Source organism: Lytechinus pictus, chromosome 7 (assembly GCF_037042905.1).
Source record: "Lytechinus pictus isolate F3 Inbred chromosome 7, Lp3.0, whole genome shotgun sequence".
Lineage (NCBI taxonomy): Eukaryota > Metazoa > Echinodermata > Echinoidea > Temnopleuroida > Toxopneustidae > Lytechinus > Lytechinus pictus.
This window is the reverse complement of record NC_087251.1, coordinates 23380353-23404909: the sequence shown is the minus strand read 5'-3', so window position 1 is coordinate 23404909 and position 24557 is coordinate 23380353. Positions and strand designations below refer to the sequence as shown.

General features: G+C 35.2%; 1 protein-coding gene across 1 annotated transcript; it reads left to right on the top strand.

The window, feature by feature from the left end:
- The first annotated feature begins 1156 nt into the window (after positions 1 to 1156).
- LOC129264735 (DNA mismatch repair protein Mlh3-like) lies at positions 1157 to 24312 on the top strand. Its single transcript, XM_054902672.2, has 9 exons — positions 1157 to 1197; positions 3865 to 7832; positions 8496 to 8702; positions 9098 to 9273; positions 9757 to 9901; positions 11586 to 11863; positions 13104 to 13206; positions 14749 to 14906; positions 21244 to 24312. The coding sequence occupies exons 2-9, from the start codon at positions 3872 to 3874 to the stop codon at positions 21310 to 21312; spliced, it is 5097 nt and encodes a 1698-aa protein (XP_054758647.2). The 5' UTR covers positions 1157 to 1197; positions 3865 to 3871; the 3' UTR covers positions 21313 to 24312.
- The last annotated feature ends 245 nt before the right edge of the window (positions 24313 to 24557 follow it).

Below are 24557 nucleotides of genomic sequence, written 5' to 3'. Positions count from 1 at the left end.
CATGGCAGGCTACGAATACCTATCGAGTAATGGCGGCCGGTCTCCGCGTAATCACAGCGATTTGACGAAGTACGCCCTCTAGCGTTATTAGTATATATCTCTATGCCTTAGAGCAACACGCTTGTGTGTTGCTGCCCTCTACGTTCGTTGGTTCGAATGCAAGATGGAATTTCAGGGAAGCACATTCATGAAACTTGGAAAAAAAATTGACAAACATTAAAAAACACAAATAAGGTAATTTCACCAGGATGATGATATTTGAAATTTAGAAAAGACACCCTTGCCATAAAATAGACAGGCTTATATGTATAATAATTGTAATAATAATTATATATATAATTATATATATATATTCTCAGAAATGAATAAATGCAAAATGTGGATTTGTTTGCCAATTTAAAATGATGTTGCTGCCTGATCAGCTAGGGCCTTTTGCTCGAAATAGTGTACCCATTTTATCTAGCCCATCTAAGAGTCTGTTTCAAACACATTGACAGATACATTCTGCAACCCAGAATAATCTGCCTACATTGAGGTGTTCCGAGTTCATTTTAACTATTTTTACTCCTATTCTATAGAAAACTGGTCAAGATTCCAAGTACACTTTTTTGTCTTCCGTTGAGTAGAATTCTCTTTGCATAATATGGAGAATATGGAGAATATAAGACCACTCATTTTTCACAATTTCACAATCAAGTTTTTTTTTCTTCAAAATCACAAAATTGCAGACAAGAACCAGGAAAAGCATAACATCTATTTAGTAGGCTTACGAGCTCAAAACACTCACTTTCCATTTCAGGTACAATATGAAAAGAGACGTTTAATACTAATTAATTAATTTCATTTCATAAAGCTTTCTCAACGATCTGGTGTTTTTTTCATACACAATGTCAAATGCACTCTTTTTTTTTTTTTTTTTTTTTTTTTACAAGTGCACATCTAGTTTCCAATAATGCATATAGCATTTCCATTTATTTGAAAGCAGGATAAAAGAGCATTGTAGGTTATATGCCTTGCTCACGGGCACAGGTGCCGCGGCCGGGGATCGAACCCCGGACTTTCCATGTATAGCCAGGCGCCTTAGACCACTTGGCCACGGCACCTCAACTCTTTTCTGCCCCCCTTTTTTTTACCTTGCGCCCTCTACAGCGCAGAGCAGAAAATTCGCGAATTTCAAAGTTTGGAAAGAAAGCCGAGGTGAGTGAGATGGGTTGCTTCATTTTGTTTCGCTGTTTTAAATGTGATGTTTTGTCCGTTTCGTGTAATTTTATCAATTATGAAGATGAAAATGGAGTTATCGAGTGTTCAATGTAAGATCTAGATCAAGACCACGTTCAGGTGCGTCCAGTGCAGTGTGCGTCTTTTCTTAATCTTATTTAGTTAGGCCCCCGTCCCCCACGTACTGAAAATAGTGTTGGTAAAATTTAAATTGTTAAGGACTAACGTTAGATCTAACATTACAGGGCGTCCCACTAGTAAAAGGAAACCCGTCTTCAGATATAAATTTCACAATTATCAAATATGTTTTTACTAGTATAAATTTGACACTTATCATTATGATATGGTAACCATAAAGAGTGGAATCTCTTAAATTTGAGACAAAAAGCTCAGCAAATATTTCACGTGTGGGCGTGGCCACTCCTAGTACCAATGAGGTCCAACATTACATGTATGGACCTCATAGGCGACATCAGTAGTATTTTTGGTTAGAAATCTCTGAGAACATGATATTTAAACATTATATCACAAGTACAAGCTATAATTCCTTTCTCTTATTTAAATTATAATTTTATAGTGTAAATGCATCGTTAGCAACAACAAAAAATGAAAGAAATGAAGGGGAACTTACATTTTCACGGCTTTTTCCTGATTTTCTGGGCAGCTGCTCTTCTCTTCTGACTCGCGATCGAAGCTGATATGAAGATCACGTGATTCGCGTTCTCGTCAGCTGATCGGTTGGTTATTCTTTTCGTCAGACGTTAATAATATATATTTTATAATGCTAGCATTCATCGCTAATTTAGGTGAAAGAGATTGAAGTTAAACAGCGCCAGGTCGGAATCATAATTATTTTGGAAGAGTGTATTTATACACTCGATCTCATACCTGACGTAGACGGCGCTATTCAACAAATGCACAATCTTCAATATAAAAAATAAAACAGAAAGAACGCCTTGAACACAGGCCAAAATGCCTAACGATTTCTCCGCGGCATTAACAACTATCGTAAAGGGCGCTCCATTTATCAATAAAGATGGACGCTAAGCTGTCTATGGCGACAAAATTTGCCGCAAATATTTACGAAGAATTGTGAGAAATGGTCTGAAAATGCAACAAAAGAACCGGTGAGTACCGATTAAACATTATTAAATTTGTAAATAGATTATACATACCTTGTAGATTTAGTTTTTAAGGTGATATTAGTGCTTAGTTCTAAGCTAGGGAGGCCCAAACGCGCGTAAGTGGAGTCCCAGTTTATTAGCACGGGTAAGTATTGGGGTGTCGCCTAGAGTGGGCGTGGCACTTAGCCTTGAGGACTTTGTGATGATATTTTTAAATATTTTGACATATACTTATTCATCAAGAAGCCTTGAAACCCTTGCCATAGGTACGTAAGCGAGACTTGTCAACAAATATGGATTTCCCTAGGAAATCCATCTCATCTTTGAAGATAGAAATCACGTAAATTTGTCTGATTTTATTTATCTATACACCTTCATGTGCCTATAATTATAAATGCGTATGAAGGTGCAAAAAAACACTTAGTAAAAATGTGAAAAATGAGAGGTTTCTTACCAGAACATTCTCGTGTAGATCCCTCGATCCATTTGTAAACACCGCACATACAATAGGCTTGACACTTGAACTGCTTCGTTATGACGTAGCTTCGATAAGCGATGTTACAAAATGCCGTTTTGAAGAACAATTTATAGATAAAAATTATTCTTTAACAAATAATAAATTTAAAACCTATAAATAATCATTATTGCAATAATAATTCTTTATAATATAATCAAGTTTCAAATTTTATTATTTGTTAAAATAAAAGGGAAAATTTGTGCAACTATTGTATTTCAATACTGTACAAAAAATTCTTGGCTGCTAGCATTCGCATGTGCGCATCTGGACAATAGCGGAGATCTTGTCTTGCCCCCTTTTTGATCCCATGATCCTTTGTGATAAAGGATAAAGAATATTTGGATAGATTTTATATCTGAAAGTTTTTGTAAATATTCTAAAGATCATCAATCAAGAAGAAAATGGTGAAAAACTCACTAAAACATGTAAAATGAAAATTCTGCTGTCTTTTATTTTGAATTCACCTCTTGAATTGGCCCATGGGTTTGGAAGGGGTCCTACATGTATTTCTACATACACAATTTTCCATTCAGAGAAATGTTGTTAAACTGCATTTCCTGTGTACAAATTTTTAATATCTATTATTTTCTTGCAAGAAAATGTGATATATGATAATTAAGAGAATAGAATTCCAAAGCTGCAATAATTTGATGGTTCTATATATGATTTTTGCAAATTATTGCATAGCCTTTGTGGAGTTTTGAATAGGAATAATTTGTCACACTGCAGTCACAGTCCCATACACAGAATCCACATTTTGCCATTGAAATTGAATGTTCAATAAGTGGTGTGTAGCTTTAGGACCCCTTACCTTACAAATGTTTTATTAAGCCTTTGGCTGTGAAATATGTTTTTAATAAACCATTTTTGAATTGGATGGAATTAAACATTTTGTAGATGTCTCTGATGTCGGTTTGTTGCCAAATGTCTTATTTGGTCTATTTTTTCTTTTGGTTTTATTGTTTTTTTTTTTGTTTTTTTTTTTTCATTTTTAATTTGTTACAGAATTTTCATGATGTCTCTTGATCAAATTGCTTCAATCCAGTTCCTGTCTCAAGATGTACAAAATCAACTAAGATCTGGCGTTGCCACACCATCAGTTGTCCAATGTGTAGAGGAATTGGTTGTGAATAGTATTGACGCTGAAGCTTCTTGCATCGCTGTTCGTGTGCATCTACCTGACTGTCAAATTCAGGTCGTAGACAATGGAAGGGGGATGACTAAAGATGATATGCTCTGTGTGGGTGAGAGATATGCTACAAGCAAATGCCATAACACAAAAGACCTTGAAGATATATCCCATTATGGATACAGAGGAGAAGCTCTTGCAAGTATAAAGGAAATTTCTTCAGTGTTGGAGATCACTTCACGAGCCAGAGGGTCTGAACTTACCTACAGTAAACTCTTTCATCATGGAAAGGATCAAGGTGTCACAAAGGCTTCAAAGGTTAGGCTAAGTGGAGGGACAACAGTCACAGCCCGAAATGTTTTCTATAATTTACCAGTAAGGCGGAAGATGCTGTCCAGTCCCTTGGTGTATGAACAAATCTGCAAGCAACTACAGGCAATATCTTTGATTCACCCACAGATTTCGCTTACTCTTCGAAATGACAGCACAGGAGTAAAATCAATACAAACGCACCACTCGTCATCAGTTGTTCAAACGTTTGGGTATCTCTTTGGTAAAGATGTGGTAGGTGGCTTGAAAGAGGTGAATCACATTCACGCAGTCTTCAACATTTCAGGGTTTATTGGATCAACAAGTCATCGGAACAAGTCCCTGCAATTTGTTTATGTGAATGGAAGATTGATTCTGAAGACAAAAATTCACAAACTTGTGAATGAGCTTCTCAGTAACTCACTTGTTACTAAGAGTAAAGGAAAAAATCAAAACATGTCGCAAGGATACAGCATGTCTGCCACATGCCAACCTAGTCCTGGGGGAAATCAAATGGAGTATGGCATCTTTGTTTTGAACATCACTTGCTGTCGTAATGAATATGACATCACGTTTGATCCAGCCAAGACCTTAGTTGAGTTTAGGGACTGGGAAGGAGTCGTAACCTGTGTGCATGAGCTTGTTACATCTTTTCTTGAGAGGGAGAATCTTACAATGAAATTTAATGTTGCACAGACAGGAAGTGAAGCAGGACGTAGTAATCTTATCATACCAAATGAAACCGAAGTGTGTGCCAGTGTCATCAGTACAACTGATTGTAAAAATGCTGTTCAGTCAACATGTGTTAGAAGACAAATTGTCCAGCCAGATGTCAGCACCATGTTGAATAACCTGAATCCCTGTAACATAGAGAGAGTAGAGGAGGATAAAGCTGACTCTCATACGACAAATAATTCTGACAGGATACCAGATGCATTTGGAGATGTCAATAAGATCAGAGAAACTGAAATCCCGCAACCAGATGCATGTGACACAAATAAACATGTGGACACAAATAAACATATGGAGGAGGTTCTTACAGCATATGCAAGTGACCATTCAGATCCTAATGCAGATCCACATTGTCAGCTCTCTGAGGAGACTTTGGTTAATAGACCCATGCCAAAAACACCTGATGATAAGAAAGATGATAGTTCTCAAAATATGAAGTCTCTGACTTCAAACTTGTCTTGTAATAGGGAAGGAAGTGCAGCCATCAGTGCAGCTCATTGGACACCACCATCATCAGAACTAGATGTAGGATCGAGTGAGGAGACTTTAACTAGCAGTGAAGTGGAAATTGGAACACCTAAGTCGGGAGTACATCAGTGTTGTGATGCTCGCTGTTTGTCAATGAGAAGAGATGACACTGACTCAGGACAAGAAGTTGTTGATCTTGTTTCTCCTCGAACTAGGATTGCTGTCAAAGCAAGAAATACACTTTCAATGTTTCGAAGATCAGTAAAAAAGAAAAAAATGACTAAGGCTGCAAAGGATGATTCATCTCAGAAATCAGAACAGAAAGTTAATAAGCATCTGCAATCTGCTTCAGCCAATGAGCACAAAACAATTGCATTGAGATGGTACCGTAGTCCAGGATTTCGAAGCACATTGGAGAGTTTGAATATCAAATGTAAGGACAGGCAGGAACAGGTGGATATGCTTCAAAGGCTATCATCATCTAGTGGGCCCAGTCAATCAAACGGTCACACCAATGCTTTTACTTTTAGTTCAGAAAGTGGCAGCTCAATGAAGGAAGCATGTCTAAGCAATCAACAAGCAATTGCTGATGAGAAGAGCAAACTTGGTAATCAAGCAAAAACTCATATGGCTGATGATAACAATGCACCTGGGCTGAAGGTTAATGAAAAAGAGAATGCTTGTCTTGTCATTATAGAGAATAAAAAATGTAATCCAAGTGAACATATGAAGCCACATGACTCAGAAGAGCAAAACATACATGATGCACCCAAAGGTGGCTGTACAAAGAACACCAACAGAGAACACTGGGAAAGACAAAGAAGTGATAGTAATATGTCAGATCTTCCCAGACACTCTACTATGGAACTAACAAACAGTAGGAAGATAGCAGATCCTCCTGATTCTCCAATTAGTTCCAAGGCATGGAAGCAGAGCAGTGGATGTAATTTAAGAGAACGAATGGAATCGTATGTTCAAGACTCAGAAGGGCAACTCGTGGATGTTGCAGCCAGAGATGACTGTATTGAAAGCTCTAGTAGAGAACACTGTGAAAGAAAGAGCATTGTTGTCAATACCTCATATATTCCAAGAAACTCTACTTTAGAATCAACACCTACTTTGAAGAGAGTAGCAGATCCTCCTGATTCCCCAGTCAGTTCCAAGTGGCAGAAGCTGACCAGTGGATTGCAATCATCAGCATCTGCTGAGGTGCCAGTGAAGTTCTTGACATCTACCTCATTCATGGTGAGTGCATGTGAGGTCTTTGACAGAGAAACTTTGCAAAGCTCTAGTCCAACAGATGATTGCACTCAAATTAGCAATGAAGAACTTGAACAATCAACGAGCGAGGGTGTTAGAGCAGCAAGTGATGATTGTCAGGTTCCACTTCCAGTTCAGGAGAGGCCTTGCACTGTACTTGAAACTGAACCATTTACTGTTGAGATTGCTGATGGTGCACTTGATCTTTGTGAAATTGTTAATGAAAAGGGAACATTAGGTAATAACACAACCCATTGGATGGAAGAAGATACCACAGGAATCAATGCAAGGGATATCACAGAAATGAATGAGTTTGACACAATGGCAGACAGTGGACAAAGTGCTATCAAAATCTTCCAGACAGACCATAACGACAATGAATTAAAGGAAAATAATGCAGAGATGACCACTGATCCTGGTACCTATATGGATGAAGATTCTGGTCTGTTGGATGCAAGTGATCCAGATGACTCAATATCTTTATTTCATATACCTCACCATGACGAAGAAAGAACATTTTGTCTTGATACTGTCGTAGTAGCGCCAGAAAATAGAGATGACAGTACTGCTACCAAAAATGATGCCCGAGAAAATTCAATTCCAAAAGAGGCACCATTATCATCAAAATCAACCAATGTGCATGGGGGAAGAGACCAATTTGGTATCAATATTGACCTAGCTCCCATACAACATTCTTGCCTTGAAGACATCCATTCTATCAAAATATGCAAAGGAGCTGATGAAAATGTACCTAGTGCAGTAGAGGTACCTGAAATACAGGTTTCCAGTGAAGGTAACCCAGCTACTGAATCAGAAATAAGAATGTGTGAGTCTTCTTATACCACTCAACGGGAGGACATGGATACCAAAGATTCATCAGGGAGAAATGACCCAGATGGTAAATTTGTGATAGAGAGCAGAGAGTGGTACAGTGTCTATGATGCTTCCAGGGGTAGGAAGATCTTTATTAATCGCTTCAATGGGAACTGCTCTTCTGACAAGCCAGATGATCTAGTGTTGAACCAGGATTCAAGGCAGATCAATGTAGATCATCAGTTTACCATGGTGACTAAAAGTGAGTAATTTGAGTATTTTCCCCCCTCTCATGCTCAACATCAGTAAACTATGGAAGGTTAAAGAGTTCAACTTACAACTAAAAAGAATAAAACTAGAATGGTATACTCTTCATGGGAGCATGGATCTATACAAATAATGCTTTATACCAGTAGTTGAGTAGTGGAATTGTATAAAATGAGTATTCTACATTGTACTCCATCAGTATAATGGACAGTGAAGCTTTGGTTATGGTAGGAAATGCAAGGAGTGGTTAATATCAAATGCATACAAGAATTGAATATCTGCTGTGCTGTTTTACTGTTATAAACTGACTGTGTGAGACATACATATATGATAATAATAATGTACAAGTATTACATGTGGGTCCCTATGTACTAAAGGAGAAATAAAAAGAGGAAGAAGCAAGTTTGTATTTGCAGTGATACATGTAGGTTCAAATTATAAGTTTGTTTTTGGACATTTGTCTCTGATGGAGTATACTCGGGAACGTTGTCTGCGAGATGGGAAGATGCTGGATGGAAAGAACATGGATGGAAACAAAGTGGATAGTAGTACTGTTAAAAGTGAAAGTTAATAGGCTACCTCTATTAAAGCCAGCTCAATGTTGCCATTCATACCATCTCAAGCCACTGTTTTCATTTTTTAAACTCTCATTGTACAGATGATACATTAGCCCATCCTCATCTTCCTCACAGTGCAGCCCCTTTTGTGAATAACTTGCGTGATAAGAAAGAGTCATCATCCCATTCCCATGATCCTCCAGTCACACCTGCTACCTTGGCAACCGTTGATGCTGCCATGGAAGAAAGCCAAGAAGAAGATGATGAGTTGTCCATTGTCAAGTGGGGCAAGAGAAGTCAGATTTCTGGTAAATAAGTTTCATTTTCACCCTAAATATAATTAGAAAAATAAATTTGGATACTGTGAAAGTTTGAATTTGCATGTGATTAAATGTTTGCGCTTGTCTGTGTTAGCAAAATTGTGCATTTTCATTTCTTGTGAAGGGTATTAAGCTTATAGTCAAATGCAAGGTACTTTAATGTTTCCCACAGTTGTGTCTCTGTTCATTGTTGAACATTTCCATACCAGTTGGGGAATGCCATTAAAAAAATTGACTATTTTATGTCTGACCTCTCTTTTCCATCACTTTATGATTATCATGCATACAATAATGTACTTAAGATTGTCTCAAATTTGCTTTCATTATTTGCGCATTTTGTTCAATAAAAGTATGTATACAATACTTATTATTAACTGATACAGGAGATAGCTGCAATGAAGGTCCACAATTCTCAAAATACAATCAAGAAGGCACAGGATACGGATTTCTGACTTCTGTGAGTGAGGGATTTCCCAACATTGATGTAAAGTTCCAGGCTAAGGTTCTCGCCTCACTCAATCCATGTCAGTTCACCAAAGGCATGTTTGCAAGCATGAAGGTGAATATCTGGACCCTGTTACATGACAATAACTATTGAATGTAACTTAACCCTCAGTGGCCACTCCAAGGAGACATTGAGACAATTTTAATTGGCTGTTGATCAGAGGTGGTACATTAAGTTACCAGTGATGATGAAGTTAATATTGATTCTAAGTTGTATGTAACAGGATCATGATTTAAAAATATTTTTATATTTTTAGAACATGGATGAGAAAAGTTACGATCAGCCTTGCAGTAGTCGACCTCTTCCATCTGGGAAAATACATGGGGGCTAAGAACTATTCTCCTCTATAATAAATATCCATTTAAAGGGGTTTTTACACTGGATGTTTTTGTCAGCATATGTATGTCAATGTACATATGGCAAGTCATGTTATATTTTAATTCTATTTGTTAGTATTAAAAAAATCTTCTTTTTGTAATTTTTTCCCATTGATTGTTTCTATTTTTTATTCTTCCTGTTCATGCATGAATAAATCAGGTCCTCGGTCAGGTAGATAAAAAGTTCATAGCCTGCCTGGTTAACAGTGATTATGAGAAGAACCCCGCAGGAGAGCCTAATCTTCTTATTCTTGTTGATCAACATGCTGCACATGAACGCATCAGGCTGGAAATGCTCACTCAAGGTATGCATATGATTAGAGCCCTGTCTCACAAAGAGCTGTGATAGATTCAAATCAAACTCAAATTGATATTGAGGTATCTCTTAACTCCACAAATTTTGATCAATTGCAACTTCAGATTGATTTCAATCGATTGTATCTCTTTGTGAGACACAGCCCTGTCTTCATTAAAAGCCTGTTCTAACATTGGTAGGTTTATGGATTTTTTGTTGCTTGACCGCTTTATGGATAATAAGCAAGTATGAGAACAATTTTATTGTCGAGACTATAGGCGCCGCTTTTCTGACGGCAGCGGAGGCGGCATCGTCAACATTGAAATCTTAACCAAGGTTAAGTTTTTGAAATGTCATCATAACTTAAAAAGTATATGGACCTAGTTCATGAAACTTGGACATAAGGTTAATCAAGTATTACTGAACATCCTGCCTGAGTTTCGGGTCACATGACTAAAGTCAAAGGTCATTTAGGGTCAATGAACTTAGACCATGTTGGGGGAATCAATATTGAAATCTTAACCAAGGTTAAGTTTTTGAAATGTTGTCATAACTTCGAAAGTATATGGACCTAGTTCATAAAACGTAGACAAAACGTAATAGTGTATCACTGAAGATCCTGCCTGAGTTTCAGGTTACATGATTAAGGTCAAAGGTCACTTACGGTCAACAATCTTTGCCCATGTTAGGGTTATTTGAGGAATTGTCATCATAACTTTAAAAGTTTATGGATCTAGTTCATGAAACTTGGACATAAGAGCAACCATGTATCCCTGAATATCATGTGCGAGTTTCAGGTCACATGACCAAGGTCAAAGGTCACTTAGGGTCAACAAACTTTGGCCATGGTAGGGTTATTTGAGGAATTGTCATCATAACTTTGAAATTTTATGGATCTAGTTCATGAAACTTGGACATAAAGCAACCATGTATCCCTGAATATCATGTGTGAGTTTCAGGTCACATGGCCAAGATCAAAGGTCATTTAAAGGTCAATGAACTCTGGCCGTGGTGGGAGTATGTGTTGAATTGGCTTCATAACTTAGGAAGTTTATGGTACTTGCTCATGAAACATCGACATAAGGGTAATCAAGTATGAATGATAGTTTTGCACAATCCTTAGGTCACATGATCATGGTCATTTTGTTTCAATGGACGTAATATTTTATTATCATATTAGTGTTTTCTTCTGTGAATAATATTCATTAGCTATTTTCAAAGGAAGCGCTGCTGCTATATCGCATTGGGTAATGCAGGCGAGACTGCCAGAGGCGTTCCACTTGTTTATTAAAAAAAAACTTACTTTGGAAATGTTCTTTGATAGTGGTCAATGATGTGCAGAGAAACGTAATGAATTCACTGCAAGGTAACAGTTCAGTGAAAAGAAAATGATTTTGACATTTCCTTAGTACTTAGCAATCATATTCATTAATTCAAGAAGTATACAGACTAGAACTTTTCATATGTAATAAGAGGACGATTGAATTGAATATCAAATGATTCTTAGATACGTCCATCGCATTCATTACATTTTTATATTGAATATTACCGGATCCTTGTTGGAATACACTTGAAAATTCTTGTACCAGATATTCATTTAGACCTTAATTAGATAACCAACATCCCGAATATTAAAATTGGATTTCATTGTTTAAACTACATCCTTGATATTCTTGATATCAATTACTTTATAGATGCATATACAAGCCATTGTGATAATCCTGATGATAGCAACGCTGACCAAACAAGATGTATCCGTACTTCTGATGTCACTCCAGCTCTTCCTATCAGTCTATCTTCATCTGAATTAAGACTTCTGGAGGCTTATCCTCAGAAGATGAAGAGGATTGGTATAGCATACCAATTGTCTGAAGATAGTGCCTTGGTTACTCGGCTACCAGCTTGTGTGGTAGAAAAAGAAGCAAATGAGCTCAAAAGAGGTCGCCAAACCATAGCTACCAGTGTGGCAGAGGTGAGAATGATGGCGTAGGGCAATACTTATGCATTAAATTGCTTTAAAGGGATTGGTAAACATTCTAGATTGAAGAGGTATCTCATTCTGTGACCTGAAAATGGTTTATAGCTGAAATACAATAATCTGAAAGTCCTGTACTTCTGATCCATTGTAACTGTCTCTTTGACTCCTTGTTAGATTTGAAAAAGGTGTAACGTGTGATTTATATTTAACACTTAAGTAATGTAGTTGCAGCATGCAATGATTCATATGAAAGCCTTCAAAATGAAGTTTAATATTCACTATATTATAGATCTAGGTTTAAGTACATTTACTTTAACCTTACTCTTTGAAATCATGAAATCTATGCTGAAAAATTGTCATACTGACAATTGTCAACATAGATAAGCACATATAGTCAGTTAATTACTATTGCTTCAAAAAAGACACTTCACCTGCCTATCTACCAGAATCATCTGCCATTTATACATACAAACACATCAGTTGTAATTTTCTTGGATTCTGTTCAAATTCACTTGAGATCATTACCACAACTAGTATTTAAGATGAATTTCTCAATAGAAAATATTTTTTGAAAAGTGAAAATCTGATCCAATGTATGAACGTGATATCTTACTGTATGATTGATTTCCTTAACAGCCGTTAAATTTCTGTCCTAGGGATAAACCTGAAAACTTAATCTCAAACCCTTGCCAACACATTTCATTCATTTTTTTTTTTTGGGGGGGGGGAGGGGGTAGAAATCAGTATAATATGGAAAGTATATGTACATGTAATTCAAATTTACATGAAATTTTTTAGTATCAAGTACTCAGATTGTTGTTTATGTCCATTTAAGTAGAACTAAAAGTATTATGAGTTAGCTCAGATCGTACATACATGTGGTAATCTCTTCTTAAATCTTTCAAAGTAAAGGATGGAAATGAAATGGTTTAAAATAGATGAATGTATTCTACATGTACATGTACAGAACATCAGATGACTTCATTTTGTGATGTTTTTTTGTGATTTTTCCCCCCATCTTATTACATTATTGCATCTTCTTTCATTTGATGATCCAATATACAAACATACATATAATAACTTATCAATGTCATGTAATGCATATATTTGCAATATGATAATCAAGAAAATATAACAGGAAATAGACATTTGAAATTTTCAAGTCCAATGTAAACATGTTTGATTGTTTATTTACCTTTGAAAATCTCCTTTCTGTTACTTGGCGTTCATCCAGACGTTGATCAAGGAAGTATTGGACTCGCTACAGCATCAATCTGGAGCCGTTTCATCCTTACCTAAGACCATCACAAGGATTCTTAACTCTCAAGCTTGCCATGGTGAATATGTTATTGTATACAGTCACACCCGTCTATTAATGCCTCTCAATGGAAACAGAAATAGTGACCTCTGTAGACAGGTGACCTTTATAGACATGTTCTTTTAACACTCATATTCCTTTCAAATTAGAGGTAATTTTGTAGGCCACTAAAGACAGGTTTTTACTACAGATGGGTGGCCACTAAGACAGGTTTAACAGTATTTTATTTCTATCATCGACTTCAAAGTTACAGTCATACCAAAGAGCTAAAAAATAAAATGGTATTAGATATCACTTGGTCTAATATCATGAATGTTAAAAATATGTAAATGATGTATCAATTGAAAGTATGCCCGCCCCCCCCCCAAAAAAAAAAAAAAAGAAAAATGGAGGCTGAAAATCGTAATTTAAGACATTGCTCTAACAAAATCAGAATTTTAAAAATATATAAAGAAAAATATGTATCTTTATAAAGGTCGAGTCTACCCCAGTAAAAATGTTGACTTGAATCAATAGAGAAAAATCCAACAAGCATAACCCTGAAAACTTCATCAAAATTGGATTTAGAATAAGATAGTTGTGCCATTTTAGATTTTCTTTTATTTTTCACAAAACAGTTATATGCACAACTCAGTGATATGAAAATAAGAGAGTGGATGATGTCCACCACTCACTATATCTTTTTTTTTTATCATTGAATTGTACAATATTTCAATTTTTACAGATTTGATGATAATGACCAACTTGACTAAACAAAATGTTTTAAACAATGGTAATTCCACAAATTCAGGGAGGAATAAACCTTTCTTTCACATGACAATGAAGACAAATTAAGATATTTCATATTTCATGTAATGAAATACAAAACAGTGAGTTGGTGATGTCATCTGTCCCCTCATTTGCATATCGACCAGGATGTGCATATAACTGTTTTGCGAAATTAGGTAAAACTTTAAAATATAACTTTCTTATTTTTCATCTGATTTTGATTAAATTTTCAGTGTTATGCTTGTTGGAATTTTCTCCTTTTATTGAAATCAACTTTCTGTTTGGGTGGACTCGTCCTTTAAGCACATCTACTAACCTAATTTGTCTTTGATAGAAAAGTCAAGACCAACCACTGTATTTTCTTTAATTCTGGTAATTATTGTCTCTTGATAATAATAGTAGTAAATAGTGATACATAGAAATTATGAAGCGCACTCTCCATCGTAAGGCCTGGTTGCACTGGCCAACGGACACAAAACGTATTCATAATGGATACAGTGGAAAAGCAAAATTTTGGGGTGGCTCCATCCGTTTTCATCCGCTCCGGACTATGCTAAAAAGGGCAAACAATGAAATCACAGTGGACGGATGCTCGATGGATATAGAGCGTATGAAACACATATGCAAAGAGTACTCAACGGATACATAACGTATTCCAATGGATGGCAAAATTCTTTTCCGTTTTACATCCTGTCTGCATCAGTATGTGCAGTGGGACCAAGCCTTTAATTAAATGCTCTGCCCTATTATTTTACTTAAATTTATTTGTCTTATTGGTCTTATCTCATGACAGGTGCTATCAAATTTGGGGACACCCTTGATCTTGCTGAATGCAAGACTCTGATTGGTCAGCTCTCATCATGTGACTTGCCTTTTCAATGTGCCCATGGTCGTCCAGCACTCATGCCCATTCTCGACTTTAAGAAGATAAAGCATGCAAACCGCAAAAAGGTACTGTTTTGATCAAACTTAACAAAAATGTGTAATCTTTACCATGAAGGGAGAATCAGTATGAAAACAACTGTTTAAACATAAAAAAGTTATCATTATTTCAGAAAAAATTGTTAGAGCAAGGTTTGAAACCATTAGGTGCAATCCCTGTTTGTATAAAATATCTTTTTAATCAAAGGATTTTGGTATACAATATATTTTTAATCAAAGGATTTTGGTATACAATATCTTTTAATCAAAGGATTTTGGTATACAATATCTTTTTAATCAAAGGATTTTGGTATACAATATCTATTTAATCAAAGGATTTTGGTATTCAGGCATATCAACACAATTGTTTCTAAAGCAAATACAATGATAGATAATATTTTCATGTGGTGTCTCTTAAAAACAAAAAAAATATTGCAGCATAAACAAGTATATATTTTTGGAGACGTTAATCCAGGACAAATTGTCATGAATTACAGGTTTCTTTTGGTTTTTTTTTACAAAGTTTTTAATGGTAATGTTGGGCCGCCCAGTATGCTGGATGGCACATTTAATTTTCGCTTGGAGGGATGGATGAATGTCTCCCGTCAACCATTGTACCTCAAAAAGGTTAATCTGACCAAGCAAGCAAACTCTTTGCATGTACGTAGTGGCGGGTACAAGTGTTACCCATGCAAAGTGATAACAGAATATGTCCATATTAATGACCTCATTTGCATATTTCTTCTGATTGGCTCATAAGAACAAAGTTGAACTTTGACCCCTTTCCATAGTCCTATTTCGATGCTACTTGGCATGTAGGTAGTGCCGGGTACAAGTGTTACCCATGCAAAGTGATGACAGAGTGTGAGTGCAGCCCATGGGTTTATATTCACTGAATATAGCAAGAGCGAAACCCCATGAATATAAACTTACAATTCAACCATTCTTTTATGAATTAATTCATGTTCTCTTATTATTTATTAAAGTATTCATTATTATTTACATTTTCTATCATTATCTGAGGGAGTGATCTAAGATGTTAATATTGATATTCATCTCAAAATATTGTATTTATCAGATTTCCATATTTCCCTATTATTTATTTAATGCTCATTTTGTATGTGTAGTGTTCTCTATTAAAGTATAGCATTTGAGGGAATTGAAATAAATAAGGAAAAGCCAAGGTCTTGTATTCCATGACTACAGTGCTCCAAAAGCATAAATGATTTCTTAACATATTTATTTTATGTTATATTATTACCCTGACCTTTGCTTGGCAAGCTGTCAACAGTACACAATTACTTTAAGGAATTAATTACTGCCATGTACCCATTTACCTCATGTGGGTTGAGTGCAGCACAATTTGGATCAATTTCTTGCTGAAGGAGATTACCCCATGGCTGGGATTCAAACCCATGAACCTCTGTATAAAAGTCCGTATTCTAATTCACTAGACCACAACACTCCACTTCTTGATCAGAGCATTCTGATTTCATAAATTAACATAGTCTATGAAATCACATAATTTGTAGAAAAATTAAATAAATCATGGTGTAGAGTATGTCCTAGGCAACGTACATGCTAATATTTTATGTGATCGCACCGTCCATGGCCGAGATCTTAAGCTTGATGATGTACACAAATAATCTGGTCTAGCTACGGTTAAGAAATATTAGTAAGCTAAAAGAAAAGATGTTTGTTATTGCTTTAAATTGTCAAAATGTGTGCAATTGTTATCGGAAACATTGAAAATGTAGAAATATTATGTTTTTTATCCCCATTTTAAGATCCATTTCGGTTTCATTATCTCGTGTTATATCAACAAGAAATCAATGAACAAACTTATTAATGACATTTTTACAATATTTTCATGACAGTAGAAGTAGACCTTTCAAAAGTAGACTAGATGTGGCTGTTCTGAACACAGCTGTTCTATATGTGTATTAGTGTGAATATTCTTTGTGATCATTTCACACTACTTAGCTTCAAATCCTTGACATATGGACATTCACACCATCTTTCCTATTAACCTTGATGGAGATTTTAGGGATCTTTTCATGCCATTTATCTCCATGTTCCAATGTTAATTATTGGACATCATTAACTTTACATAAATTCTCTTTAAACTCTAATTCTCATCATTTTGGTGTTTTTTCATAAGGTCAATATTTTAATGTTACCTGTTTTGGTACTGTAACACCACTCCAAATTCATATATTAATTGTTGAAGTCTTTCAGTTCATTCATGGGGTCCTTTCACACCATTTACCTCAAAACCGCACAATGTTCATTGTTTCATTCCTTTTACACCATTTATCTCCAAACCACATTGATAATTACAGGGGTCTTTCACACCATTTAGCTCCAAATTGAATTTTGATTCTTGGTATTCTTTCATTAAAGTTAGCTCAATTTCCAATGCTCATTGTTGCAAAATTTTCCTCTTTTTGTCTCCAAACCCTATTGTTGATTATAGGGGGCTTTGTCCCTTCCTTGAGCTGAGCTCTAAATGCCAATATTGATAGGGGTACACCATTTAACTTTGTACTCCAATATTCACCACTATTTTATCTTGAAATCCTTTTATTTTTAATTGATAATTATCATTGTTATTATTACTTTCATCATCATTATTGATATTATCATAATTTATTTATTTATCTATCTATTTAATTTTATTTATTTATTAATCCATTTATTTTCTTTTTCATTTTTTTTATTTTTATTTGTTTATTTTATTATTATTTTTTTTTTTTGGGGGGGGGTCTTTTACAACTCCCACCAAAAACAAGCAATTGCTTTCAAAGCAATTTGAAAATAGCCCCAGCTACATATTGTCAATCTACATACGTATATGTTCGTTGTTGGGGCTCATTTACACCATATAGCTACAAAATCCAATGTTGACTGACAGACTGTCACATTTCTTTTTCACCATTCATATCCAAAGCAGAATATCAACTGTTCTTTCGTGTACCATTTATCTGCACACCTCAATGACAATGATTGGGTCCTTTTAGACCATTATCTCCAAACCACATTATTATGTTGAGTAGTTCTTTTCTATTGAGCTCCAGCGACCTCCAATGTTAATTTGCTGGGGTTCTTTCACACCACTGACCACCAAAATCCAACTTTGATTGCCCTCTCACCCCAATGACCTCTATATCACCTTTAAAGAATAGACCTTCCAATACTTTGAATGAAAACAAAGAAAGACGACCTTTAGGCATGCCATGGCACCAGCGTCAGTCAGTGTCCAGAATAAGTTTGATTTCTGAATGGTCAGATATTTTCACACTCGACTGTAGATGAATGACCTCTATTGAAGGTCACTATGAGAAGATAGAGTGATATATGTCCATCGGTGTTATATTCCATCAAAGGTATTGAATAGTAATGAAGCATTATTAATCATCTTGGTGTATACTGAATACTAAAGCATATTCAGAATTGATAAAGAATTTCTTGCAATCAGTCATTTTGAAGTCTATAGTTAGCAAGAATTCTTTAATTTAGTGCGAACCATACATGTTATATCTCATGATATTCATTTCTAACTCTCTTGCTCTTTCTTTTCTTGTTTTGTATTTACTTGATTATAGTAAATGGCTGTCAGGACATCTCTATTTTATCTGTAAATCAAACTTAATTTTACTAATGTTCCAAATCTCATGTACTTTATTTAAATGGCTGCATTTATGAATTATTGTATAGCACCCAAATAGCACATACTTCAAAGGCAACAGATCAACTACACTTTATGTATTTTCTTGAAGTTTCAGCTCAGGATTACAAGATTCTCTCCCCTCCCCCCCCCCTCCATTTCCAGGAGTGATCATTACCCATGTTTTTGCTACCTACAACCATTTTAATTACCCAATATTAACCCTGGCCTCAACCTATCTTCCTTTCTTCTTGTGATTAACTCTTTATTTTGAGCATTTCTTTGACTGGGGAAGGGGGGAAGGGCTCTCAGATGTTTCCATGACCTGGGACGTAGAACGTGTGTCTGTGACAAAAATCGGCATGTACATCACAAAACTGTCGAGTCAATTAAAACATATTCTGATTATAAATACAAGTAAAATGCATTTAGAAACATTTTTTTTTTAATTTGTGGTAAAGGTTTAGTGCAATGATGTAATGGTCATGATACTTCAGGCTTCATGAGTATAATGGGTATTTATTTTATTAATGATTAAATGTATTTTGAAAATGATTTTTTGTTGTTTCTTATATTTAAAAACAAAGTGAATGAAATTAAAGGAGAATTTGATATTGGTGTATGAAGAAGGTTAAACCCTAATAAAATGTATAATAAAAATTATATTATTTGGAAGCACTTTTGCAATTTATTATTTATAGATTTGATTGTCAATTTTTTTTCTGTCATAATGTGAAAGTTATGTTGTTTTGTTCAAATGAAATACCAGATATCCATTCATTTAATTTATTCTTTTTATAGTTCCAAAATCAATTCTTCAACAATTTTCAAATAGATACTCATTATTCTGTCATGCCTTAAATCCAAGGCCATTGTGATACCATTTTATATTTGAACTTCAGCTTTACTCCGAATTGTCAGAAAAACTGCTTCTAAATGATCAGCATTTTATTTGTATATAACTGTTATGGTTTCCAAATAATACTATTTGCAGAAAAAGTGATTTCCTTTCATTTTTTGTTATTCAGCAAATGGTTATTTTTGCAATGAATTTGAGGTTTGATGCTTGAGGAAATGATTTAATTCGGCTGATGATACAGAGCTGTGGGTTTGTTATCCCCCCTGGCTCCATGTCTGATAGTTTGTCATTGATTAATGTAGTAGAACTGATCCTTTAAACCCACCTGTCATTGAACCTGACTACCACCCTCCACACCCCAACGCCCCTCAAAGCTACCCCCCTTATACCTCTTCGCTCTTCTCACTTTTATTAACCTATCATTTGCATGACAATGGCTGGGATGAGCAGCCATGCATGTCCTACCGCAGATGTATATGCGTTTGTGGACTACTCCATCCGACCTGATGATACCACGTATATTCATTCTTTGGTTTTGATCTCATATTTCTTGTGTCATTTCTTTTTCTCTTCTCCCCCCTCATTATTGTCATTTGACCCACTTTTGTTGACAATCGGTGCCTAGACTCGCGCACGCTGCCTGAAAATGGCGCATCAGTTTGAAAGATAAGGATCTTGTCTTTCTCAATACACTTTACATTCATAGCAATCCCTGTGTGCTTGCCGCCTTCCTTACAGAAAGTAAGGTGCAGAACGGCATATCCTGACCCTGAAGGCTAGCTACTTCTCATAAAAGAAACACTTTGTGTTCTCAGATTGGCACAAAGTGTGAGAAAACGACAACCTTGAATGATAGATTGAAGTATTTCATTCATACTCATCAAGGCTACACTGTTTTTGTAGTAAATAGTTGCCTTGCCAATGGAAGAGTTAGTTTTATGGAGGAAAGATGTAAAAAAAAGCCTTCATTCCTTCTAAGCCGATCTAAAAAGCCCTTGCTTGAATTCATATGGTGTGTGCCAAAATGAGATCCCAGAGTATGATACCAATCTAGATTAACATCTAGATTGGTATCATCCATCTGGCCAGGAGATAGAAACTAATCAATGGTACATCAAAGAAGATAAACCGACTAGAGATCAGACTGATGGGAAACCGGGCCCATCTTCTTCATTCAGTGTTAATGTTTCTATTTCTATCCCATGGTAGTTATTGGGAGATATACATCTAATCAAAATCCTCTTTTATCTATTTTTGTATCTCTTGCCATGAGGCCAACAAACACAGATAAAGACCATTAGGCTTTAATATATTTTCTTTAAGTATAGTAATTTGTATGGGGTAACTGTCCGTTATACTCTAAAGAGGGTGGAAACCAACTGGAAAAAGCAGTCAAACTCTTGCGGAATGAAGCAATACAGGCTGCCATAGTATCAAAATCCAATAGCATAGCCAATATTTCCATACCAGTTTGTCTGAATAATACCTGAGCATACTCTCCAGTTAAATCAGGGATTAATTCTTTAAAATGCAAGGATGAAAGCTAACTGGAGCATGCAAAGCAAAAATCAGAAGTTAATTAGAAATCATATGTAATAGAAAAATAATATAATTGAAAAGTAGAACATATATTCATTCTGGTAAAGTCAGTAAATATCATTTGTCAAAAGTATGAAGAAAATCGATTTTCTGTGCTAAAAATGTCTTTCAATCGAAGATTTCAACAACAAAATTTGATTTTACAGGATGTTAAGGCTCAAATATTGATATCCTGACTGAGAAAATAATTACATGCACTTTGCTGATATTTCTTAAAAGAAATTTTCTTATTCTCCATGCAGGTTACACCTTCACCACCACAAGTTTGGAAGCTGAAGTATCTCACGTCAGGTATGAATATACAGGGTTGACTTGATATCATTTCAGATTAAACACATGTATTGATGGAGATTAATTAGCCTACTTTTGGTCCCACCAAAGGGGCTACAGATACATACTAAACTGATATCAAAGGATCTCCCCAAATAAAAGTGGCATAACTTTTTATCTTAAAGGTTTTTGAGCATGTTTGGTCACAATTTTTATTCCCCTTTTACCTAACTTCTCTGTAAAAATAAAATTTATCAGTTGGGTCATGCATGAATGAGCACATATAAAATTCAGAATTGGTACTTTTTTAAGTCACGTGGGTTGTATGTTGTCAGTCAAACTTTTATTTGGTGAATGTTCAAGTGCTGTGATATTTTTGGTTTCATCGCCAGATCTAGTCACACAGATCCAGACATTGATCATGTATTGCATGGATCAATGAACTTAAATTAGAGGGAAATTCCCTATGTTCAGCTTTCCCAAACTTTGGATCGCTAACATTCAGACTATTGTAAAGTAGACAATTTGCTAGGAAAAAAATGCTATCATTATAATCTTAAGAGGTAATTTTAACGTTTTTTAGTTACCCATTTAAATAAAAAACAAGAAATACACCTGTACCAAAGTTATTTCTTGATATGCAATAAATGATTTCCTGTGAGCTTTGAAAAATGTTTTGCATTTGAAGTGATCCCATCATGCATGACATGACAGATAATTTCATGTTTACTCAGAAGTATAGGAGAAACTTTCTAAGTTATTTGCTGAAAACCATTTTGTTAAAATGTTGTGTCATTTTGATTGAAGGGGACATTATTTTTATGTTGTTTACAATCTTTGACCGAGAAGAAATAATAAAACTTTATGGGTTGTACCAGAGACATGAAGATAAACAAATCTCGAAATATACTTTTAACTTTAACTCCTCATAACGTGCGTCCAAGTCTAATTTCATCTTTGAGGTAGCCTGCAGAGCCCTTTGAAGATTATAGCAGATAATGATGATAACTGTTTTCTTGAAACAATAAAAGCAAATGACAATGAGTAGATCGTTATTTAAGCTTCTGTTCAATTCAGAAATCATTGAACATGTTTTGCAGATATGTGCCATAGCCATACATGTCACAAGCGTAAGAAATGCAGTTGAGTTTGCATGAATCTTCCCAAAAATCGAATTTTGCCTGAGTCAAAGAGATTTCTGTGATCCCAATAAATTTGAATAGGCAGATATTATGAAGAGAAGATTATTCAACTAATGCTAAGGTCACCTGGACACAGCTGCCTCTATTATGGAGAATTCAGTATGGAAGCTTGGCTCAACCTTACAACAAAAGTAAACTAATGTGCAGAACACTGAAAATGTCAAAATGGAATGAAGACTTAAGAAAGTATAGCCTTTTTGTAAATTTTATTCGATTTCTCAAAGCAGTTATAAGTACAACAGTCGCAGTATGCATATGAGAGAGACAATGATGACAAACAGCTGGAATTTGAAGTATTTCATTATTCTTTTGAAACGATGTTGAACATGAATCCTTACATGACATGTGAAAACCATCAGCATTGTAGCTTTATGTGATTCAATGATAACTTTCTTTATGATGTCTAGTTAAATTGTAATTCCATAAAGAATCATATCCACACCATCTTTTTGTGTTTTGTGACCTTCTCGACTCATAGGTGAAGTCCTTTATTAGTACTAATGTCTTTCAAATTCATTGAAGATTTTTCATTGTCTGTGGTGAGGCCTTTCATTTGCATACTAATTTCAAATGTGAACATAACATTTTGAATGATTTAGTAACCTTATGCATTCTTTCATGTAGAAAGGATATAGAAATATACATGTACGGCTTGTCAAATGATGTAAAAACAAGGATCCTCTTATCAAGGAGATGCTACTTCTTGCTGGAAATGTCTTTCATAACATTCTGATGAAAACTTCTATTTTAAATATTTGAATTGAATTGAATAACTTTATTGTCCATAAAGGAAATTCTCTTTTCACTGGTTTACACACAAGTAGATGCAATGTATATACACAGAACGAAACAAAAGATGATGAAAACATGTCAACATGGGGAAATATATCCAACTCAGGTATGCATGGTTCTCTAAAAAAATTACAATAATCAAGTATTTGAATTTTGAAATACAAGTCAAGGTTAAAGTCGGGTTTAGGAATAGATTCATATTCCAAAATAATCATGTTTAGTTATACATGTACTGTATTTATCGGCAAGAAGTAATGGCCAATTAATTTATCTATTACCTTCTTGCTCTGAAAAAAAGACTTATGAATTGCCTCAATTCCATACATTTTATACCTGTAGAGATCACTGAAAATGTATTTCAAGATTGATGAAACACCCAGGGAATAGAAAAAAGGAATTACTTGAGAAATAAATAAAAATATGATTCATACAGGACCTGGAAAGGATGATATAGGTGCGTATTCCCATCTACAGGGGGGGTATCAACTAAGATTGATGGCACACTCCCATGCAGTGTGCGATGTATATATGGTGATTGCATACAAATTATTCCATGGGCAAAAGTCAAGATTCAAGATTATATATGAGAATTGCATGAGTGATAGTTAGCCCCATGAAAACTGAACATTGAACCAAGCATAAGACTTAACCTCACGCTTAAAAATTTATGATGATTCTTGACCTCACATAATTATCAACCAAAGTCATATTATAACACATTGATTCAGGGGCCGCGGAACCGGGGGGGCTGGGGGGCTTCAGCCCCCCCCACTTTTTTCCAAAACCGTGTACAAAAACTTAAAAATGACCATATGATTGTGATTTTTAGCATGGTCAGCCCCCCCCCCACTTTTGGCTCAGCCCCCCCACTTTGAAAACCGTTCCGCGGCCCCTGTGATTCTTCAGAGGAATATAGACAGGGACCATTGTGCATTGAGAAAAGTGAAATGATTTGTATACATGTTACTCATGAAATGAGAGTACCTTATGAGGATAATGAATGTCTGAAAGACTTAAACTCTTGTTTGAATTTAACCTGAAGGTTTGAAAAGGAAATTAAAGAAAGAAAGAAAGAAAATGATCAATAGAAGGTGGCAAAAAGCAGGCTTGCATCCATTAAGTGAAATGTAGTATAAATAGTGAACTAAACTTGATTAATGATATTAGTGAGTTTATGTTTATAGTTACTTGCATTTAGATTTAGTATGTGAAAAAAATTTTTTGCAATAATTGTCCAGGTACTTAGCTGTGACTGATAAATGTTTTTAATATTTTGATATATTATATCTTGT